This window comes from Mesoplodon densirostris, chromosome 6 (genome assembly GCF_025265405.1).
Source record: "Mesoplodon densirostris isolate mMesDen1 chromosome 6, mMesDen1 primary haplotype, whole genome shotgun sequence".
Lineage (NCBI taxonomy): Eukaryota > Metazoa > Chordata > Mammalia > Artiodactyla > Ziphiidae > Mesoplodon > Mesoplodon densirostris.
This window is the reverse complement of record NC_082666.1, coordinates 133694878-133713735: the sequence shown is the minus strand read 5'-3', so window position 1 is coordinate 133713735 and position 18858 is coordinate 133694878. Positions and strand designations below refer to the sequence as shown.

The 18858-nt window shown below is 46.5% G+C and overlaps 1 protein-coding gene across 1 annotated transcript in view; it reads left to right on the top strand.

The window, feature by feature from the left end:
* The window catches only part of PALLD (palladin, cytoskeletal associated protein), a 380643-nt gene that overhangs the window by 173809 nt on the left and 187976 nt on the right, over nt 1-18858 (top strand). The window contains exons 8-9 of the mRNA XM_060102703.1: nt 13565-13684; nt 15432-15771. Of these exons, the coding sequence (XP_059958686.1) occupies nt 13565-13684; nt 15432-15771 (460 nt within the window). The remainder of the gene's footprint in view (nt 1-13564; nt 13685-15431; nt 15772-18858) is intronic.

Below are 18858 nucleotides of genomic sequence, written 5' to 3'. Positions count from 1 at the left end.
GGTTAATCCCTTGTCGTTTGCTTCATTTGAAAATACTTTCTCCCATTCTGTGGGCGGTCTTTTCGTTTTGTTTATGGTTTCCTTTGCTGTGCAAAAGCTAATCTGTACCTTCTTGTTGTGAGTCACACCCAGACCCCACCGCCCACCTGTACAGTCCCCACGTCAGGTACTGTGGTCACTTTTCAAACTATGGAAACAACACAACTGCATATTTTGCTGTGACATGGCTTTGTATAAAATTGCACAGTGCTGTTCCCTGATACAGGGGACTTCTGAGACTCAATCTCCTGCATGACCTGATGTGGAAATCTTATAGGGGGTTAAGGCATATCTTTTACTTTGCTATTTTAAATAGACTAGGCAGACATGGATAGATAGATAGATAGGTGAATGGATGGATGGATAGATAGATGTGTAGATAAAAGTAGGAACCAAATATCTCCTTTATCCACAAGAAAGTTTGTGTGAACAAATCTATGGAGCAGGTTATCTCTTTTGACGCTTTATGTACAATAATACTAAAATCTTGGGCCAAAAATTCTGAAGGCATTCCTGGTGGAATGGATTAAGACTGCTTTGGTTGCATTTGGTTGCATTTTGGATTCTGTTTGAGTTCATGAAACTCTTCTTTCATTGTGTTTTATCCATTGTCATCACCTACACAGATGATATGATTTATTAAATGTCTCCCGTGATCTGTGTTGGAAAATCATAAACTAAGCATCATCTGAAAATTTAAAACACTGGTGAGAAACTGCATAGTTTAGTTTCTGAGTATGTGTGTGTTTGAAAATTGAAAGCTCTCAACACACCAACTAAGAAGGAGTATTTGGGTGAGGAGGAAAGAGAGCAACTCCTTCAGCCCCTCCGCCACCCCTCAGACCCCATACACGCCTGTCTCAGTCGTGTTTGCTGTTTTGCTTCTAGAATATAGTTTTTGTTTTGTTTTTTGCAGTACGTGGGCCTCTCCCTGTTGTGGCCTCTCCCGTTGCGGAGCACACGCTCCGGACGCACAGGCTCAGCGGCCATGGCTCACGGGCCTAGCCGCTCCGTGGCATGTGGGATCTTCCCAGACCGGGGCACGAACCCGTGTCCCCTGCATCGGCAGGCGGACTCTCAACCACTGCGCCACCAGGGAAGCCCTAGAATATAGTTTTGATTACGAATTATTTAGTGAAACCAGTCCTCAGCAGCATCATGGGGTAGTCTGACCTCTAGAATGTTCTTAAATGCTTTTTGGTTTAATGTGGCAAAATCATGCCAAGAAGAGCAGGAGACGGAAGGCCTTCCTTGTAAACTGCATGTCCTAGCAACGTATGAAAAAGTCTGCCCTCGCTGTGTTCGCTGAAGTTTCTTATTTTTCTTTTCCCTTTGGTTCGATCTGGAAGCATTTAAGAAAACAGACTCCTCCGTTCAAACCACAATAATAGCGCTTGCTGAAGACAGATAATTCTTGGTAGAGCAGCATTTCAAGCAAATCTTTCAATACAAGGCAAACACGTATATAGTCGGGAGCTATGAAAAACAAGACACCACTAGTCTTCCTCGACCTCTGATAATTCCTCCACAATTATATTCTCCATGACGTGGTTGGAATTGCTTCCTTTTTGTCATACAGGACCATTAAAATACTCTGCCTCAGAGAAAGTCCCTGGTGGTCCAGGGAGTCGGCGCTTCCACTGCCGTGGCCTGGGTTCGATCCCTGGTCAGGGAACTAAAGTACTGCAAGCTGAGATGCGTGGCCAAAAAAAAAAAAAAAAAAATACCCTGCCTCAGAAATCTGCACTTGGCGCGGAGAATTAAATAAAATCCACACGCATGAACGACTGTTCCAGTGACTGCTTACATGAGTTGTTATGAGTTAGAACTTTAGAACAAGCAAATACTAACACGTATTTGTAGTTAAACAATGTCCTGACTTGCCTGACAGAACCTGGTATGATTACGATTCCTTTACTAGTAGGCGAGTGTTTTCTAACATTGACCTGAAGTTGACCGTTGATGCTTCCAGGGGAAAAAACAGAACACGTACTGAATCTTTTACTGTCCTTAAATGACCTGATGGACTATTACATCCAATAGACAGACCTCTGGACTACTCAACCTTAGAGAATGTACATAGGAACTGGCTTCCCTTGTGGCTGTTTTTTAGCCACTGTTAAATGGAGAGGAGAAAAATTGACGTGACTACAATGCATCTGAGGCAGGAGATGAATTTTACAGAACTACGTCGGAGATATTCTCCAAATGCTGAAGTATACGTAGCCTTTGAAATTCCGAACATATCTGAGCATTCGGGCTTTCCTGCCCTCTCCCCCCTTCCTGACATCATCGCTCGGGCTCTCTCCCCGCTGGCTGGCCTCCCTCCCGCCCTCCCTCCCTCCCTTTCTTTCCCCATATCCCCCCCCCCCCCCCCGCCATTTATTTATATGTCTCTTTTTTTCTTCTCTTCACTCTCCTTCTTTTTTCTTATTCATGGGCAAGATATTTTAAAGCCCTAGAAATGAAACTGAAATGCACTAGTGCCTGGTCACAGCCCCCGCAGGGATTAGATGTTTAGATAAGGAAGGAAACAGCCCATTCCCTGCGATGCATTTGTGCAACGGAAACAGGTTTTTCTTGTCACTCCTCTGCTGGGTCTGTCTGATGTGTTTTCCACTCCTATCTCGTCTAGACAGAAGTCAGCTTGCATCCCCCATCTTCTCAGACAGCTTTGTGAGTCCATAGCAGTCAGCTTACTCAGAACCCACACGTGTCCGTCATAGTACCTGCTCTGGCCTCCTTTTGTTGACGTTCCGACTTTACCCTGATTGCATCCTTCAAAGACCAGTGTGTGTGTGGGGGGGGCAGGGCCACAGAAGACTGCTTCGACAGCTGTCTGCACTCAGGTCCTGACTCAGCCGTCTGCAAACAGCCACAAACAGTATCGCGTTACTTCTATAGCACTGTCTCAAGGCATGCAAAATCGAAACTCCAGAAACCAACGTGTCTTACTGGTTGGGGAATGGTGCACATAAAAGTGCGGTGCCCTGACTTTCAATGTGCATCACCAGGGCCACCCACCCTCCTAGATCTTGGAGAGTGGAATCTGTGCTTTGGTCCCGTGAGTCACGATGTGAAGTAAATTATAGTTTAAATGTACTGAGGTGCTGAGCAGTGGGAGGGCAACAGTGAGGACGTTTGAATGTGATTCCAGGTTAAGATAGTGGAGTAGACAAAAGTGGGTTGGGTAAAGCCTGTGGTTCCCAAACTGTGTGGCAAGGCGCCCTGGGTGCCACACCATCTGGCAGAGGTGCTGGAGATGCTGGAGATTTTTGACAAACACAGTGACACTTGACATCTCATGGGGACGACTGCCGGCTTAAAACAGTTCCAACGTTACATCACTCTACATTCTCTTCTGTGACGTCATATCTTTGTGAAACTGAGTTTTTGGTGTGTATGTGATAAAAAGCAAGTCCCACGTGAAAATCAGGTGGACTGTGAAAGCAGGCTGGCTGGGTCTCATCTGATTCCAGGAGGGATTGTGCCCTCCCAGCAGGTACGTACATCCATTAGTAAGTGATTGTGGTGATTTAAGAATAAAATATTGGTATTTTTCCTTCAATTTATATGTATTTTTTAAAACAACAACTAACTTGTTAAGACCTAAATATTATTACGTTCTTTAGAAAGAACTGCTTAACAAAGGAGGCTATTCAATATACCTTTAGGTTTTGGAGCACCGTAAAAAATGACTGAGACATTTAGGGTCTCGTGAACCAAGAAGGTTTGGGGAGAAATCGCTGCAGAGAGAGGGAGAGGCACCAAGACACCAAAAGGAAAACTGCGTGACTGTTGGAACCCTGAGATCTGCGTGCCTCTGCCCCGCCCTCCCTCCAAGGCCAGCCTGGTGGAGACCGAAGGGCTCATTTCTGGGTGATGGCAATGTCCCAAGAGAAAAAAAAATCCATCTATTAGGATGCGGGAGTTTCTCCAAGACAGAGGCCATCTAGATTACCCCCAGGGGAAGGCCAGGGCGAACAGCCGCTCTCTGCTGTCCAGATTCCCGTCAGCTCAGAGCCACGTTGGACAAGAAGAGATCAAAGGCGTCTGAAGAAGCCTCCCTCTGGGATGATACAGGAGAGCATGAGCAACTCCCCAAAAAGCAGCTTAGAGGAAACAGACTTGCCAAGAGAAGAAGGTGTAAAAACAAAGCAACGCTCTCGTCGGAGGGGTAAGAAAATCAGCACATCCAAGAAGTAAAAATAACAGGTATAAGCGGGGAGGAGAGGTGGGACGTTCGGAAAACAGGGCGTGCTTGCAACGAAAAAGCTGGTAGCAGACATGAAAGTTAGGAAATGACTCGCAACGTAGGAGAAAAGGGCAGAGAAGGGATGTAAGAGAGAAAAGGTAAGAAAATTAGATGGTAGAGACCCGCCCCGGTAGACTACACATTCATAAGTAGGATTCCAGGAGGAGAGAACAAAGGAAATTTGTTTTTCATTCCCCGAACGGAAGGATATCAGTTTCCAGATTGAAAGGCCCTGCCGAGAGCACGACGTATGAAAACACACTGACAGCAGCGTGCACTGCTGTGAAATTCACAACATCCAGGACGAGGCCACGATTCTCCCCGGGTCCGGAGAGGAAGCACCAGGTCACAGCAAACTAACAGTATCAGAGTGACCGAGGACTTCTCAGCAGGCTTACTAGGCACACAGACAGCGAAGCAACGCCTTCCAGGCTCTGGTGTAAAAGGACCTACAACTCCATAAGGAGATGCGGTCAAGATTTTTCAGAGTTGAAGGGTCTCAGGGATTTTCCTCCACAGCTTGTCTGTAGGGTGTGCTCCCTGCAGCGAGAGAATTCACCGGCCACGGCAAGATGTGAGGACAGGAGCATGCCAGCAAATGCAGCCAGAGGCCGGGGTCCCTGGAAGGCACAGCTACACATCGATGTGTGGCAAGGACGGACACGGCAAGGCATTCATCCCTGAGAGCTCAGGGCCGCCGCCTATCTCCTGCCCTGACAACAGACGGTTGCGGGTGAGCTGACCCCAGGTCGCATCTCTGCTTGGCCCGGCCTGTCACACTGCCTGCCAGGTCAGTGGGGAACACTGTTACCACCCACGGAAGTGCTCTGATTTGACCCGGTGCTGAGATCTGGAAGTTGGCCATGTTGACCTTAAAAAGAGAGACTTCGGGGGCTTCCCTGGTGGCGCAGTGGTTGAGAGTCCGCCTGCCGATGCAGGGGACACGGGTTCGTGCCCCGATCCCGGAAGATCCCACATGCCGCGGAGCGGCTGGGCCCGTGAGCCATGGCCGCGGAGCCTGTGTGTCCGGAGCCTGTGCTCCGCAACGGGAGAGGCCACAGCAGTGAGAGGCCCGCGTACAGCAAAAAAAAAAAAAAAAAAAAAGAGAGACTTCGGGGAGACAGACACCACCAGTGATTCCTTCCGGCTGTCCAGTTCCTGCCCATGCTTAGCCCCTCCAGGTACCCACCGACCCATCTCCGGGAGCCCCAGATTTCCCAGGAAACCCCATGGCCTTGCCCACCCCTTACCCTTGAGGGCTTTGGTAAAAGTCTAGGGAAGTTGAACTTTTTTCTGACAGTGGGAAGGTGGCCTTTTTTTTTGTTTTTTTTTAGCATCTTTATTGGAGTATAGTTGCTTTACAATGGTGTGTTAGTTTCTGCTGTATAACAAAGTGAATCAGCTATATGCATACGTATATCCCCTCCCTCTTTCGTCTCCCTCCCATCCTTCCTATCCCACCCCTCTAGGTGGTCACAAAGCACCGAGCTGATCTCCCTGTGCTATGCAGCTGCTTCCCACTAGCTATCTATCTTACATTTGGTAGTGTATATATGTCCACGCCACTCTCTCACTTCGTCCCAGCTTACCCTTCCCCCTCCCTGTGTCCTCAAGTCCATTCTCTACGTCTGCGTCTTTATTCCTGTCCTGCCCATAGGTTCTTCAGAACCACCTTTTTTTTTTCCTTTTTAGATTCCATTTATATGTGTTAGCATACGGTATTTGTTTTTCTCTTTCTGACTTATTTCACTCTGTATGACAGACTCTAGGTCCATCCACCTCGCTACAAATAACTCAATTTCGTTTCTTTTTATGGCTGAGTAATATTCCATTGTATATATGTGCCACATCTTCTTTATCCATTCATCTGTTGATGGATACTTAGGTTGCTTCCATGTCCTGGCTATTGTAAATAGAGCTGCAATGAACATGTCTTTTAGAATTATGATTTTCTCATGATATGTGCCCAGTAGTGGGATTGCTGGGTTGTATGGTAATTCTATTTTTAGCTTTATAAGGAACCTCCATACTGTTCTCCATAGTGGCTGTATCAATTTACGTTCCCACCAACAGTGCAAGAGGGTTCCCTTTTCTCCACACCCTCTCCAGCATTTATTGTTTGTAGATTTTTTGATGATGGCTGTTCTGACTGGTGTGAGGTGATACCTCATCGTAGTTTTTTTTTTTTTTTTTTCTCGGTACGTGGGCCTCTCACTGTTGTGGCCTCTCCCGTCGCGGAGCACAGGCTCCGGACGCGCAGGCTCAGCAACCATGGCACACGGGCCCAGCCGCTTCGCGGCATGTGGGATCTTCCCGGACTGGGGCACAAACCTGTGTCCCTTGCATCGGCAGGCGGACTCTCAACCACTGCGCCACCAGGGAAGCCCCTTCATTGTAGTTTTTTTGTGTGTGTGTTACGCGGGCCTCTCACTGTTGTGGCCTCTCCCGTTGCAGAGCACAGGCTCCGGACGCGCAGGCTCAGCGGCCATGGCTCACGGGCCCAGCCGCTCCGCGGCATGTGGGATCTTCCCAGACCGGGGCACGAACGCTTGTCCCCTGCATCGGCAGGCGGACTCTCAACCACTGCGCCACCAGGGAAGCCCTGTAGTTTTGATTTGCATTTCTCTACTGATTAGTGATGTTGAGCATCCTTTCCTGTGTTTGTTGGCAATCTGTATATCTTCTTTGGAGAAATGTCTACTTAGGTTTTCTGCCCATTTTTGGATTGGGTTTTTTTTTTTGCTATTGAGCTGCATGAGCTGCTTGTATATTTTGGAGACTAATCCTTTGTCAGTTGCTTCATTTGCAAATATTTTCTCCCATTCTGCAGGTTGTCTTTTCATCTTGTTTATGGTTTCCTTTGCTGTGCAAAAGCTTTGAAGTTTCATTAGGTCCCGTTTCTTTATTTTTTTTAAATTTCCATTTCTCTAGGAGGTGGGTCCAAAAGGATCTTGCTGTGATTTATGTCACAGAGTGTTCTGCCTATGGTTTCCTCTAAGAGTTTGATAGTGTCTGGCCGTACATTTAGGTCTTTAATCCATTTTCAGTGTATTTTTGTGTATGGTGTTAGGGAGTGTTCTAATTTCATTCTTTTACATGTAGCTGTCCAGTTTTCCCAGCACCACTTATTGAAGAGGCTATAGGTGGCCTTTTCTTTACACAACAAGATAAATAATTGTTAGTCAGCATTTAAAAACTAAGTGAAGTAAGTCAGACAGAAAAAGACAAATATCATAGGATATCACTTATACATGGAATCTAAAGAAATGGTACAAATGAACCTATTTACAAAACAGAAATAGAGTCACGGATGTAGAAAACTTATGGTTACCAGGAGGTAAGAGGGGAAGGGATAATATGGGAGATCGGGATTGACATATACACACTACTATGTATAAAATAATTGACTAATAAGGACCTATTGTATAGCACAGGGAACTCTACTCAATACTCTGTAATGGCCTATGTGGGAAAAAAATCTAAAAAAGAGTGGATACATGTAGATGTATAACTGATTCACTTGCTGTACAGCAGAAACTAACACAACATTGTGAATCAACTATACTCTAACAAAAATTATTTAAAAATTAAAATAAAACAAAAACTAAAGAACACATTTTTGAAGGATACATATATATGTGGTAAACATATAAGGAAAATCAAAGGAGTGATTATCTCTAAAGGGGAAGGAAGATTCAGCTGGGGAGGGCGTATGGGGCATTGTACAGTATTGCTCATCTTTTATTGCTTAGACTTATTGATGGGTATGCAGGGTTTCATTTCATTGTTACTCCTTAAACTGTGCATTTTTATTAAAAAAATTTTTTATTGAAGCATAGTTGATCTATAATGTGTTAATTTCTGCTGTACAGCAAAGCGAGTCAGTTATACATATATATATAGTCTTTTTCATATCCTTTTCCATTATGGTTTATCTCAGCATATTGAATATAGTTCCCTGTGCTCTGCAGTAGGACATTGTTGTTTATCCATCCTATATGTACTAGTTTGCGTCTGTGAACCCCAAACTCCCAGTCCATCCCTCCCCCAGCCCCCTCCTCTTTGGCAACAAGTGTGTTCTCTGTGTCCATGAGTCTTAAACTGTGCATTTTAAATATCTTTCTCTATATGATACAGTTTGAAGTGTTTAAAAATCCTTTATAAAAATGTATACAAGCCTTAACAGCTACCCACACTGAATCTCACCTGGCTGATTTTAGCCCAGAGTCCTTTTTTATTAGTTGTGTTAGCCAAACCATGTGGTTTGGAAGGTAAAAGCTGGATTTTTTTTTTTTTTTAAGTTAGGCTGGCCCCCAAAGGGGGGGAAAAAAACCTGTGAAGGAAGACATTTATGAAAGTGTTCCCTCATTACCCAGGGGACTTAGTAATATTATCCTTGCTGCTTCATCATTTTATGTTTCTGCAAACAAAATGGTTTTGTTTGTAGTTAACCAAGAGTTCAGCATGTCCAAGAACTTGAATGAAATTTGGGGTTAACCTCTGAGAGATATTTATGTGATTAAGTAATTTTTAGGTAACTTTAGAAAGTAGAATTTACCATCAGCAAAAATGGTTTCCAATTTACTACGTTATTATATGCCCTCAAATCAAAAGTCACCAGTTAGGAAAACTGGATTAAAAAGGATTGTGCTTAGACTTATTAATAACTTTAAATTTTTGCGTTCTTTAAAGGACAGTTTTTTAATAAACATAAGTGAGCCTCTAATTCCCTTTATTTGAGACAAGCAGTCGCTTCCTGATCCCCATCCCTCACCAAAATGTACTTCACAGATATCTTAAGTCTTTGTTCGAATAAGATGTTACTGGATGAATATTCAGTGCTGCAGCTGGGCTCATCTCCCGTCCTGCTGGCTTTCTTCATCCCTGTAATGTCAGAGCTAAGCTGAGACGCTCCTTTCTCTCAGCAAAATGTGAGCCTCTTGTCACTTGTGGATGAAATTTTCCAAGAGAGGCAAAGCTGAACAACTTTTAGGGCACTGGACTAATGTTTTATCTGGTAAAAGTCCCCGAGACGTAGCGATGTCCGAAGATCACCGAAAGAACTTGCCAATGCTTTTTTATTCTTATTTTTTTCTTCCATATGTAGACTGTCCAGTCGGCCATCAGCTCTATGTGTGAATCTGCCTCATTGTATGCAATAGAAGTGTTCCTGAAAATTCATAGAAAATGAAGTTAGTTCAGTCAGATTTGAAACATGCAATCTTTTCATTCTCAAAAGGGCCCTCTGGAGGAGAAGGCGCAACTGTATAAACAAGCTCAGCTTTTCTTAAAATGGCATAACTTAAAAAAAAAATCAAAATTGTAGATAACATAAGAAGACACTCTAAGAGTTGGCCAGATCATCACTCCAAAGCCACTTTCTGTTATCCCTGCTGGCTAAGATTTTATCCTGATGTAAAATGTAGGTTCAGGGCACAGAACTGTATTAAGTGTGAACACAGTGTTTACGGGGAAAGTGTTCTCGGGCATTGAGAACAGGGCGGTTCTCTGTGTCTCCAGAAAGTCCATCTTTCCAGGCTGAGAGAAGGCCGTTCAGGAGCCTCAGCCCTGGGAGGACAGTGCAGGGAGGGAGGGGTCGGCCACGGCAGCTGACGGCCCCAGGCTCCCAACAGCACCCTCTAAGACGGAGCCCATCTCCCAGAGGACAGCCAGGATGGGGGTGGTTTTCCCCAAATCTCGACAGGCTGGGCAGTTCATTTCTTCTCCCACCGTCATGGCCACATGACAGTGTCCTCTGGACTGGGCTTGTATCCTTCCAGTGTATCTCGTATATTGGAGGACACACAGCCCACCTACTTGGGCAGATGGGTTTCTAGTGAGTTACTTGGATAGTGAGAGTGTTCAGATCCAGGAAACTCCTTGTTTCCCATCTTAAAGCTTTTATTACTTCATTTCACATTGGGTTCCTCATGTCCTGGACCAGGAAAAAATGCAGAACAGCTAAGAGGCCTTGTCCTCTAGGAGGAAGGAGCTTGTGGGGGACGGGGTGTGACCATCAGCATTTTGGCCTTAATATTGATTAACCGTGACCTTGAGAGGATCCCTTTGGACCTTAGACCTCACTTGAAGAAATGAGCAACTTGGGCTGGTCCACATACAGTCCCTTTCAGCTGTAATATCCTGTGCTTTATTGACCCTCCTCTGGTTAAGGACACTTCTAACTCATCTCGTAACCATATGTATTCAATTTAAAATTCCCAGTCCCCGGTGCCTTTCCAGATACATCTCACTTTCCCAATGATTCATCTTATGTGAAGCTCTGACTTGAATTATTTCCACACTTTATTCCTCTTTGATTGAGAAGCCTTGAACTGTAAGCAGTACACTCAGAAACACACAGGGTACCTTCCTTCACACTCTCTGTCATCCTGTCGTTTTCCTTCTGTTCAGTGAGCCTCTTTATCAGTAATAATTGTGTGCTTTAAATGTATTCAAGCCTTGGGACTTCCCCGGTGGCGCAGTGGTTAAGAATCCACTTGCCGGTGCAGGGGACACATGTTCGAGCCCTGGTCCAGGAAGATCCCACATGCCATGGAGCAACCAAGCCCGTGCGCCACAACTACTGAGTCTGCGCTCTAGAGCCCGCGAGCCACAACTACTGAGCCTGCGAGCCACAACTACTGAGCCCGTGTGTGTGAACTACCGAAGCCCGTGCGCCTAGAGCCTGTGCTCCACAACGAGAGAAGCCACTGCAATGAGAAGCTTGCGCACCGCAACAAAGAGTAGCCCCCTCTCACCGCAACTAGAGAAAGCCCACGTGCAGCAACGAAGACCCAACGCAGCCAAAATTTTTTTAAAAATTAAAAAACAAAGTATCTCATGCCTTTACCTGCAGACTCTTTTCTTAATATGCCAAACAGCTCAGCAGGATTCCTTGATGTTTTCTGAGCCAGGAACTCGGGTGGGTCCGACAGCGCAGTGTTTTTAAACTGTGGATCATGACCCATGAAAGTGGGTGGCAACCACCACTAGTTTAAAATAAAATCGAAGAGAAAATGTGTAGTAACCAGAATTTTCCCACTATTTCTAGCACAGGAAGTCTTCAAGGATACCATTCTTTCAAAAAGAGAAAATAATTTTGTTTGTTTGAAACAAGGCAACGCATTATTAAGAACTCAGTCTATCTTGTAATTGAAATCAGTGCCCACAAGCTCTCTTGGGACATAAAGGAAGACTCACTTTCATTTTATTTATCGTTTAATTGGTTCACCTTTGCGTTTATGACTTTTACTGGTATTTAAAAATTGACATGTAATTTTAATAGTTAAAAATGTTTGTATTAGAAGGTAGGACTTTTACCCACAGTGAGCACTTTGCCCTCCCAGTGTTTAAAGCATAAAATAGGTTTGAGGGCAAGTTTGCTAATTTTCATGACTGATGTTTGACTCCAGGGGAGACGCATTCCTCTAAATTCTGAAAAGCTTGCCCTCAGTGCTGTTAGAGAAGGAGCTTGGAAGAGAAGCGTTGCCCACGTCCTGGTCTATCGGCTCTTGAAAGCATGGCCGCCCAAACATCGGTGGCTCCAGGTGGCGACCACCCATGTCCCTAATCCTGAGGGTCAGCCGCTCAGCTTAGCCCCAGTGGGGCACCAGACTTGGCCCGCCCAGGTGGGCTCACTCCACGGGCTGTGGCTGGCCTCCAGGTTGGCAGGGATGAGCCGGGTGGTCTCAGTTGTAGTGGCCCATCTCTGCTCAGGGGCCCCTTTCTCCAGCCCCACGGCCTCCATCCCTAAGGGGTTCAGCCAGGCTCCCAGAGATGGAGCAGGGCGACAGGGGACCTGAGGCTTTGGCTCAGAGCAGACATCACTCCCACCGCTTTCATGGTTAAAACAGCCGTCAGGCCAGCCGGAATCCAGGGCTGGGGAAGGGAATGGGGCTGCAGAGTCCCATTGCAGCGGGGCCTGGATGCAGGAGGGGGTAACTGCAGCCATTCCTGCAAAAAATCTATGGTACAGAGTCTCACGTGGCCCACATAAGGTGCGAATAATCGACAGGCTCTGTGGGAATCAGAAGTATATGACTTTTCTTAACATTTACCAACACAATCATCTTACGTTACTCGTACAATATGGATAATCATTGAATTTAAAAATAGTTAATGCACTCCCATAATAGTACATACGTACATACATTAATTAATTAATTAGAAATAGCTAACACATTCTAGATCGAGCTGCTTCTTCATGGAACAGCGGACCGTTCCTGACGACACAGCATTTAGCATGCGCCCGGCCGCGCCCTAAGCACACTGTGTATCGTGTCGCAAGAATAGATGGTCGTGAGGAGCGTGGAGTCTGGAGCTCGTCTTGGTTCAAGTTGCCACTCGAGCTGCGTGACTGTGGGTCAGTCAGTCAGCCTTAACCGTGCTGCAGCTTTCCTGCCTGTAAGACAGGCCAAGCGTAGTAAATGTAACTCATAAGGTTGACACGAGGCTGAAATCTAACTCATCTGTACCCACTGCTGGTAGTGCCGCCTAGTGCCGGAGGAGGGCTTCCGTAGCCCTCAGCTGTTGTCACGGTTACCACCATCCCCCCTCACAGTAACCCTGTGACGGTTGAGTTATGAGTCGTGATTCATACAAATCCTAAAAGGCGGGTTCTCTTATTATCTCCATCTTCTAGGTAAGGGCACTGAAGTTTGGGGGGTGGACCAAAGCCCCCTGGGGCAGCGCCCGCATTCACGCCCCGGCAGCTGGTCCCGGCGTCCGGGCTTTGCGTGCTACAGAACGTGGCCGCACGGTGTGACAGTGGTTTCCAGAATAATTGTCTGCAGTCAAACATTTCCACGTTCTGTTCTGTTTTTCCCATTGTCAGCTTTTCAGAGAAGCTTGATTTTCCCCACCAGTGGCTTTTCAGTTGAGCAACTACACTGTAGTTGAAAGGCCTTCCATGACCATCAAGCAAACGAGGCAGGAGCTGGCATCTTCCACGTGCCTAGCACAGAGGCACACCCTTTGCAAACTTCTCGTGTCCTCTACACAGATACACTCATGAGGTGTATGTTATCCCTGTTATAGAGGTGAGGAAACCAGGGCTGATGAAAAGTCGCAGAGTGAGTCCTACTCCAAAGCTTTTGCCACTAGGTTGAACGGCTAAATTAAATGTCGAGAGATTCTCTTGTGGCCGCTTCGTAAAGTGGCCCTCTAATAATTGTTACTGAATTTGCTTGTTTTGGAAAGGCAGAGGGTCTGGCTTCTCCGGGGCACCTTTGTGGCTGCCCTCTGATGAGTTCCTCGTTCTCTTCCTTCCAGAGGAGATCTGCACGCTCGTCCTAGCAGAGGCGCTCCCCGAGGACGCCGGGATCTTCACGTGCTCGGCGAGCAACGGCTACGGGGCAGCGAGCAGCACCGCCCAGCTGGTGGTCACCTCAGGTATGCGGGTCCCCACCTGGAGGACGGCTCAGCCGCCAGGAATGCTTTGCCCCGGGGGCCATCCTCACAACCGGGGGTTTCATCACGAAACAAAAGGCTGGGGTGGGAGAGGGGGAGGGGAAGCGGAGATGAAAGCACAAAGGTGATGATGATGTAGCAGCGAAACACATGTGGGGCCCTTCCTTCAGTCTTGGGATCTTGGTCTTGGAAACAATGCGATGGCTGCCCAAGGGCCTCCTGCTGGCCTGGAGCTATGCTCACACCAATGTCGACGGGGTCTGGAGATACTGGCGCAAATCAGTCATTGTTTAACCCACTAGATAAACCTAGAGAAGCTGTAAAGATCTTAGAAACCAGATTTCATTGAGACTGGACGCCTATGAAAAACTAAAGGAATGTATCTTATTACTAAAACCAACATTCAGAAATATCTGGGCAGTTTTTTAAACTCAGAAACTTACTGCTAGGGAGAGCAACCTGAAACAGTTCTTTTCCTTTATTTCTTTGACCTTTAGTTAACTGTTTTCTACTATTATTAATTAGCTTTACCTGGTCTTTACTGCCTTATTTCTTTTATTTATTTTACAATGGTTTTTAAAATACCTCTTTGGCCAAGCCCAGTACGGGGCACCATGGTTAGGAGGCAGTGAACATGCAGCCGAATTTGCACCTAGATTTCTCTAGAACAGGGAGAACTCGTGCTAGGGGGCGGCAGAGACACAGACAAAACCAGTTGAGGGCTGTAGTGGGGAATTAGTGCTTTTTCATCTTCATTAAGAGAAGAAACGTAAAGTTCACCTAACGGGACACCAGTTGATAGGAATGAGGGCTCTAAGTGTTAACAGGAAACTCCGGGGTCATGATCAGAGCTCCAGGGAGGATCCCAGTATTTTGATTTTGAGTTGAAGACGGTCCCAGCAAATGGCCACAGCAAGAGTGCAGTGCTCCAACCACGTGGCCAAAACTCCGGGCTCCACGTCCACATGGCAGAAATTAACATGCAGTATTTCCCATTTTCCTCGGGGATAAATCTGCTCTAGGCCAAACATAAGAGCTATTTTTGAGCTTTCTGTTCACCTCAGTAGGCATTTTTTGGAGCTCTGCTGGACTCTGGGCAAGGCAAGGAATACAAAGATACTCTTAAGATGCGTTCAGGCCATTGACAGTAACAAGCAAAACTTTCTTTTGTACCAAGTTACAGCTGGTGTCAGTCATGTGAACCGGAAAAAATTATCCGTGAGATTGTAAGACATTTCCCTTAGACTCAGAGCTTCACTTGGCTTTATGATGGATGAGTGAATGAGTGAATGAGTGAATACCCATTGCCCAGCACAGAAAACCTCTGTAGCCTATGCTGACGTCAGCAAAGCTCAGGTAGGATGTTCCGTCGGATCCATGGGCTGAAATGCAAGAAGGCAAAGCATCATTAGTTGATACTGTTTGTGCTGTCTTTTTTTTTTTTTGATGCTGTTTGTGTGTGTGTGTGTGTGTGTGTGTTTTAACCAAGTTCTATCTTTAGCTCTTGTTTGAAATTTGTTAATGAATTGGTAGCTGGTCTCCCAGCTGGTGGGCCATTCAGGAAATGAAACAGGTGTGGTGAAATCAAGCCTAGGGGAACCAGGCCCCCCCTCAGCATTACCCCTTCAACAGCTAACAGGACCCTGGGCCCCCAGGCTGTCTGTGATGGTGGGGAGGGACTGTGGATCATGAGTATATCACGGTGTCTTCCTTCTGTCCCCTCCCTCAGCCAACATGGACACCTGCGGCTATGACTCGGCCGGAGAGGCCAGCAGTGGCCGCTTCCAGCCCTCCCCGCTGCCCCCTCCAATCTGGGAGACTGGCTCTTTCGAGTTGGCGTCACAGAAACCAGCTGAGATCCAGCACGTGACCGGCCCCGTGTTTGGGCTGAGCCCGGCGGCCCTTCAGTTCAATTCCGCCGCGGAGAGGGAAACCAACGGCGTCCACCCGGGCCCCGGAGTGAATGGACTGATGAACGGCAGAGCTGACGGCAGCAAAGCTCTTCCCAGCGCAGCCGTCCTGCCGTCGCCCACAAAGGAACCCCCGCCTCTGCTTGCGAAACCGAAACTGTGAGTACCCCCGTACGGCTCGATCACACTGTGGTACTTGTGCTGAATTGCCTCTGTTGCCAGGGAAACCGTTTTGCCTGGGCTCCACCACGGGGCAAGCGGCCCCTCCTGCAGGTGAGTTGTCCCGGGCTGGTGTGACCTTTGCTACCAAGTGGGGTCCTTCAAAAATGTAAATGATACCCCAAAGTAAAGAAGGTAAATGAGAAGCTTGGTCCAATCTGCCTTTTGCTAAAAACTGTAACTGGTTTCAGCTGTGAAAGTATCTGCGCCTGGTGCAGCCTTCCGACGTATGCAAGGGTGTAGCCCTCCCCAGAGGAGATGGGAAGGGACTACGTTGAGCTGTCTATTCAAAGCATTTCCAAGTGTTTCACATTTAAGAATCGGTAAGGAAATCCGATACAGATAAGCACGGGAAGCCTGAAAGCTGAGGATGGAGATGGCGGGTGTGGACCCTGGGGAAGGAATGAGGGCAGAGCGCCCTTCCCGCCCGACCCACTGGGCTTTGGGATCCACGGATGGCGTGTTTCCACGGTTACCACCTTGGTATTTGGTTTCCATTATTTTGTTAGGGTGATAAACCTTGCGTGCGCTGTTTCCGTTGGCACCACACCGGGGAGGGTGGTGACGATCGGAGCTGTCACAGTGTCAGGAGGAGGAATCAGGTAACAGAACAGGCCTCGAACCACTGCCCTGATGGAGGTCGGTGGAAACGCCAGAGTCACATCAGATGTGTACATGGTCTACGTGGCCACATTTCCTTGGGAATGAATTCTCCAGGATCTGGGAAAGCGCCCTGCGTTTCCCCGTGATGTCTGAGCTTTGTGATTTGGGGAGGAAGGATGGCTTCAGGACAGGAGTTACTCTTTGCTTCCCTGGTACTGAACAGCCTGCTTTATTCTCCTTTCCATCAGCTCATTGGTGAGAATAGGTAAGGTATTCAAGTTAGAATAATATCTTATATCCGTACATCACTTTATTGTTAGGCGATTTTATGAGTGTTATTAGACTAGTCAAGTAACAAATCATCCAGACAGATGGCTTAAGTTAACAAATGGGCAGGCAATTTTATAAAAGTAAACTCCTTGACAATCTTGTGTTGCAGTTTCAGAAATCTCTCTTTTACTACCCCGCATCCTGTAGGCAGCAGGGCTGCTCGGTTTGTGTACGGTAGCGAATGTTCCATACCTAGACTCCGGGCGGCCTGAGATGCTGGGCAGGTCGCAGGAGCTCAGAAGTGGCAGCCTTAGAAGAGATTTATACTCTTGTAGCTCTAACCCGCTGAATGAATTGCCTCTGCTGACTACCTTTATCTTTGCATCTTGAATATGTATTTGCAGTGCTTTTAATGAAAAAAGGGACCTGCCCTCCTGAGGGAGAAAGGGCGGGGTGTCCACTGACGGGGCCCCGGCTGGGCTGTCAGTGAAGTGTGTCTGCCCTAATAGCTCATGAAGTGAGTCTAAATCGCAGGAGAGCAAACAGGAGGGGCTGCTAACATGCCTTTGCAGCCCTCCTCATCTCAGGAGTTTGAACAGCTCTTCAGCTTTGAGCTGAATTTTGGGTGAGGTTAGTGTCTCTGGGAGGGTGGGGCGTTGTCTGTAAAAGGCAGGCAGAACACTTGGGTGGTTGTTAAGAGGCTGTGGTTATTAAGAGCTTGCGCACAGGTTTGAAGGGTGACATCATGACCTGCTGCTTAGTCAGGTTTTCAGTATAAAGTAAAATACAGGGAAAATGGATTTCAGTGTTTAAATTCCCTTCATGTGGAAATTTAGGGCAACCTGGTAGCTTAGAAATAACATTGCTAGTAGCAGGTTTTCCTGCTGCTTTCATTTTTTCAAATCTTTATGTGTTTAAATATATCCTTAGAGCATCACTTCATGATTTGCATATTGTATAATTACCTACCAGTTACTAGGTAGGAAATAATATGTGATTGACACTTTCAAAATATATATCCATTTAAAATTTTTCTTATGAATTGCAATCCTTTTTTGGATTTTGTCTTAATTACAAAGTAAGTGCGTGCTCTAGGTGACAGTTCAAACGATACAGAAGTACTTGAGGTAACCAGCGTCATGGTTTGGTACGAGGTCTTCCACCCTTTCTCTGTTATCGTGGTCTTTTCCGAAAAAGTTTGCTCATTGTTTTAGGAGTTGTATCCATTGGTAGGAATGCCATCGAATGACATCTGCAAATCACGTAGAATGACATCCAAGGAATTGATGATTAATGTCGCTGCCAAGAAACATTCCTGTTCCTGTCTACTTCCCTGCATACATTGGGAAAGAATGAAATTTCGAGTCTTATGGTTGGCAGTGGGAAAACTGGTGCACTTGAATCTCTTTTCATCGGCCCATGATTTTACTACTTTTCATTTAAAAAGGAGAGGCTTATACTTGGGGGAGTTTTATGGCATTTCATTCATCTGAATCATTTGTAAGCCAATAGGAAACAGTTAGGAGGGGACAAATAATAGGAATTTAAATATTTCCTCTTAATAAATGCACCTGAAAAGGGTGTTTGATTTGTCAGATTCCTGAAAAATTATCATCGTCAGAAGGAAAATCTCTTTGCATTTTCTTCTCTCAAATGGCTCACAATTTATTGTGGAAAGGGAAAAAAATCAGACTGAAACAAAACAGTAGAAAGGTCCTGAATTCCCTTCTGCAGCAGGGTCCTCCAACAGATGTCCTCACTGGGGGTCTTGCCGCCCCTCCAGCCTCCAGCTGCATCTGTGCTCCCGGCCCACGGTCGTGGGATCCACGTCCACTCCCATTTCTGCATCTCTCAGTGTCTTTGGCTCAGACACCACCCCTGAGCTGTGAGTTAAACACGATTGGATGTGGGCCATTCAGTGAGTTCCAGGTGCCAGACGCAACGCACCGTGGGCCGGAGGAGCACTTAGACTCCACCCAGGGAGGAATGCACCTGTGAGAGTTGTTTGTGTGACTCGGTGTCGGACCCTCAGCACCGTCCGTCGCAGTGCGAAGAAAAGAAGCCACGTGCTGCTGAAATCATAGCTCTTATCAGAGAACAAGAGGAAGGAAGGAACATACGCCTAGCTTTTGTGAACTATTTTTTATATTATTG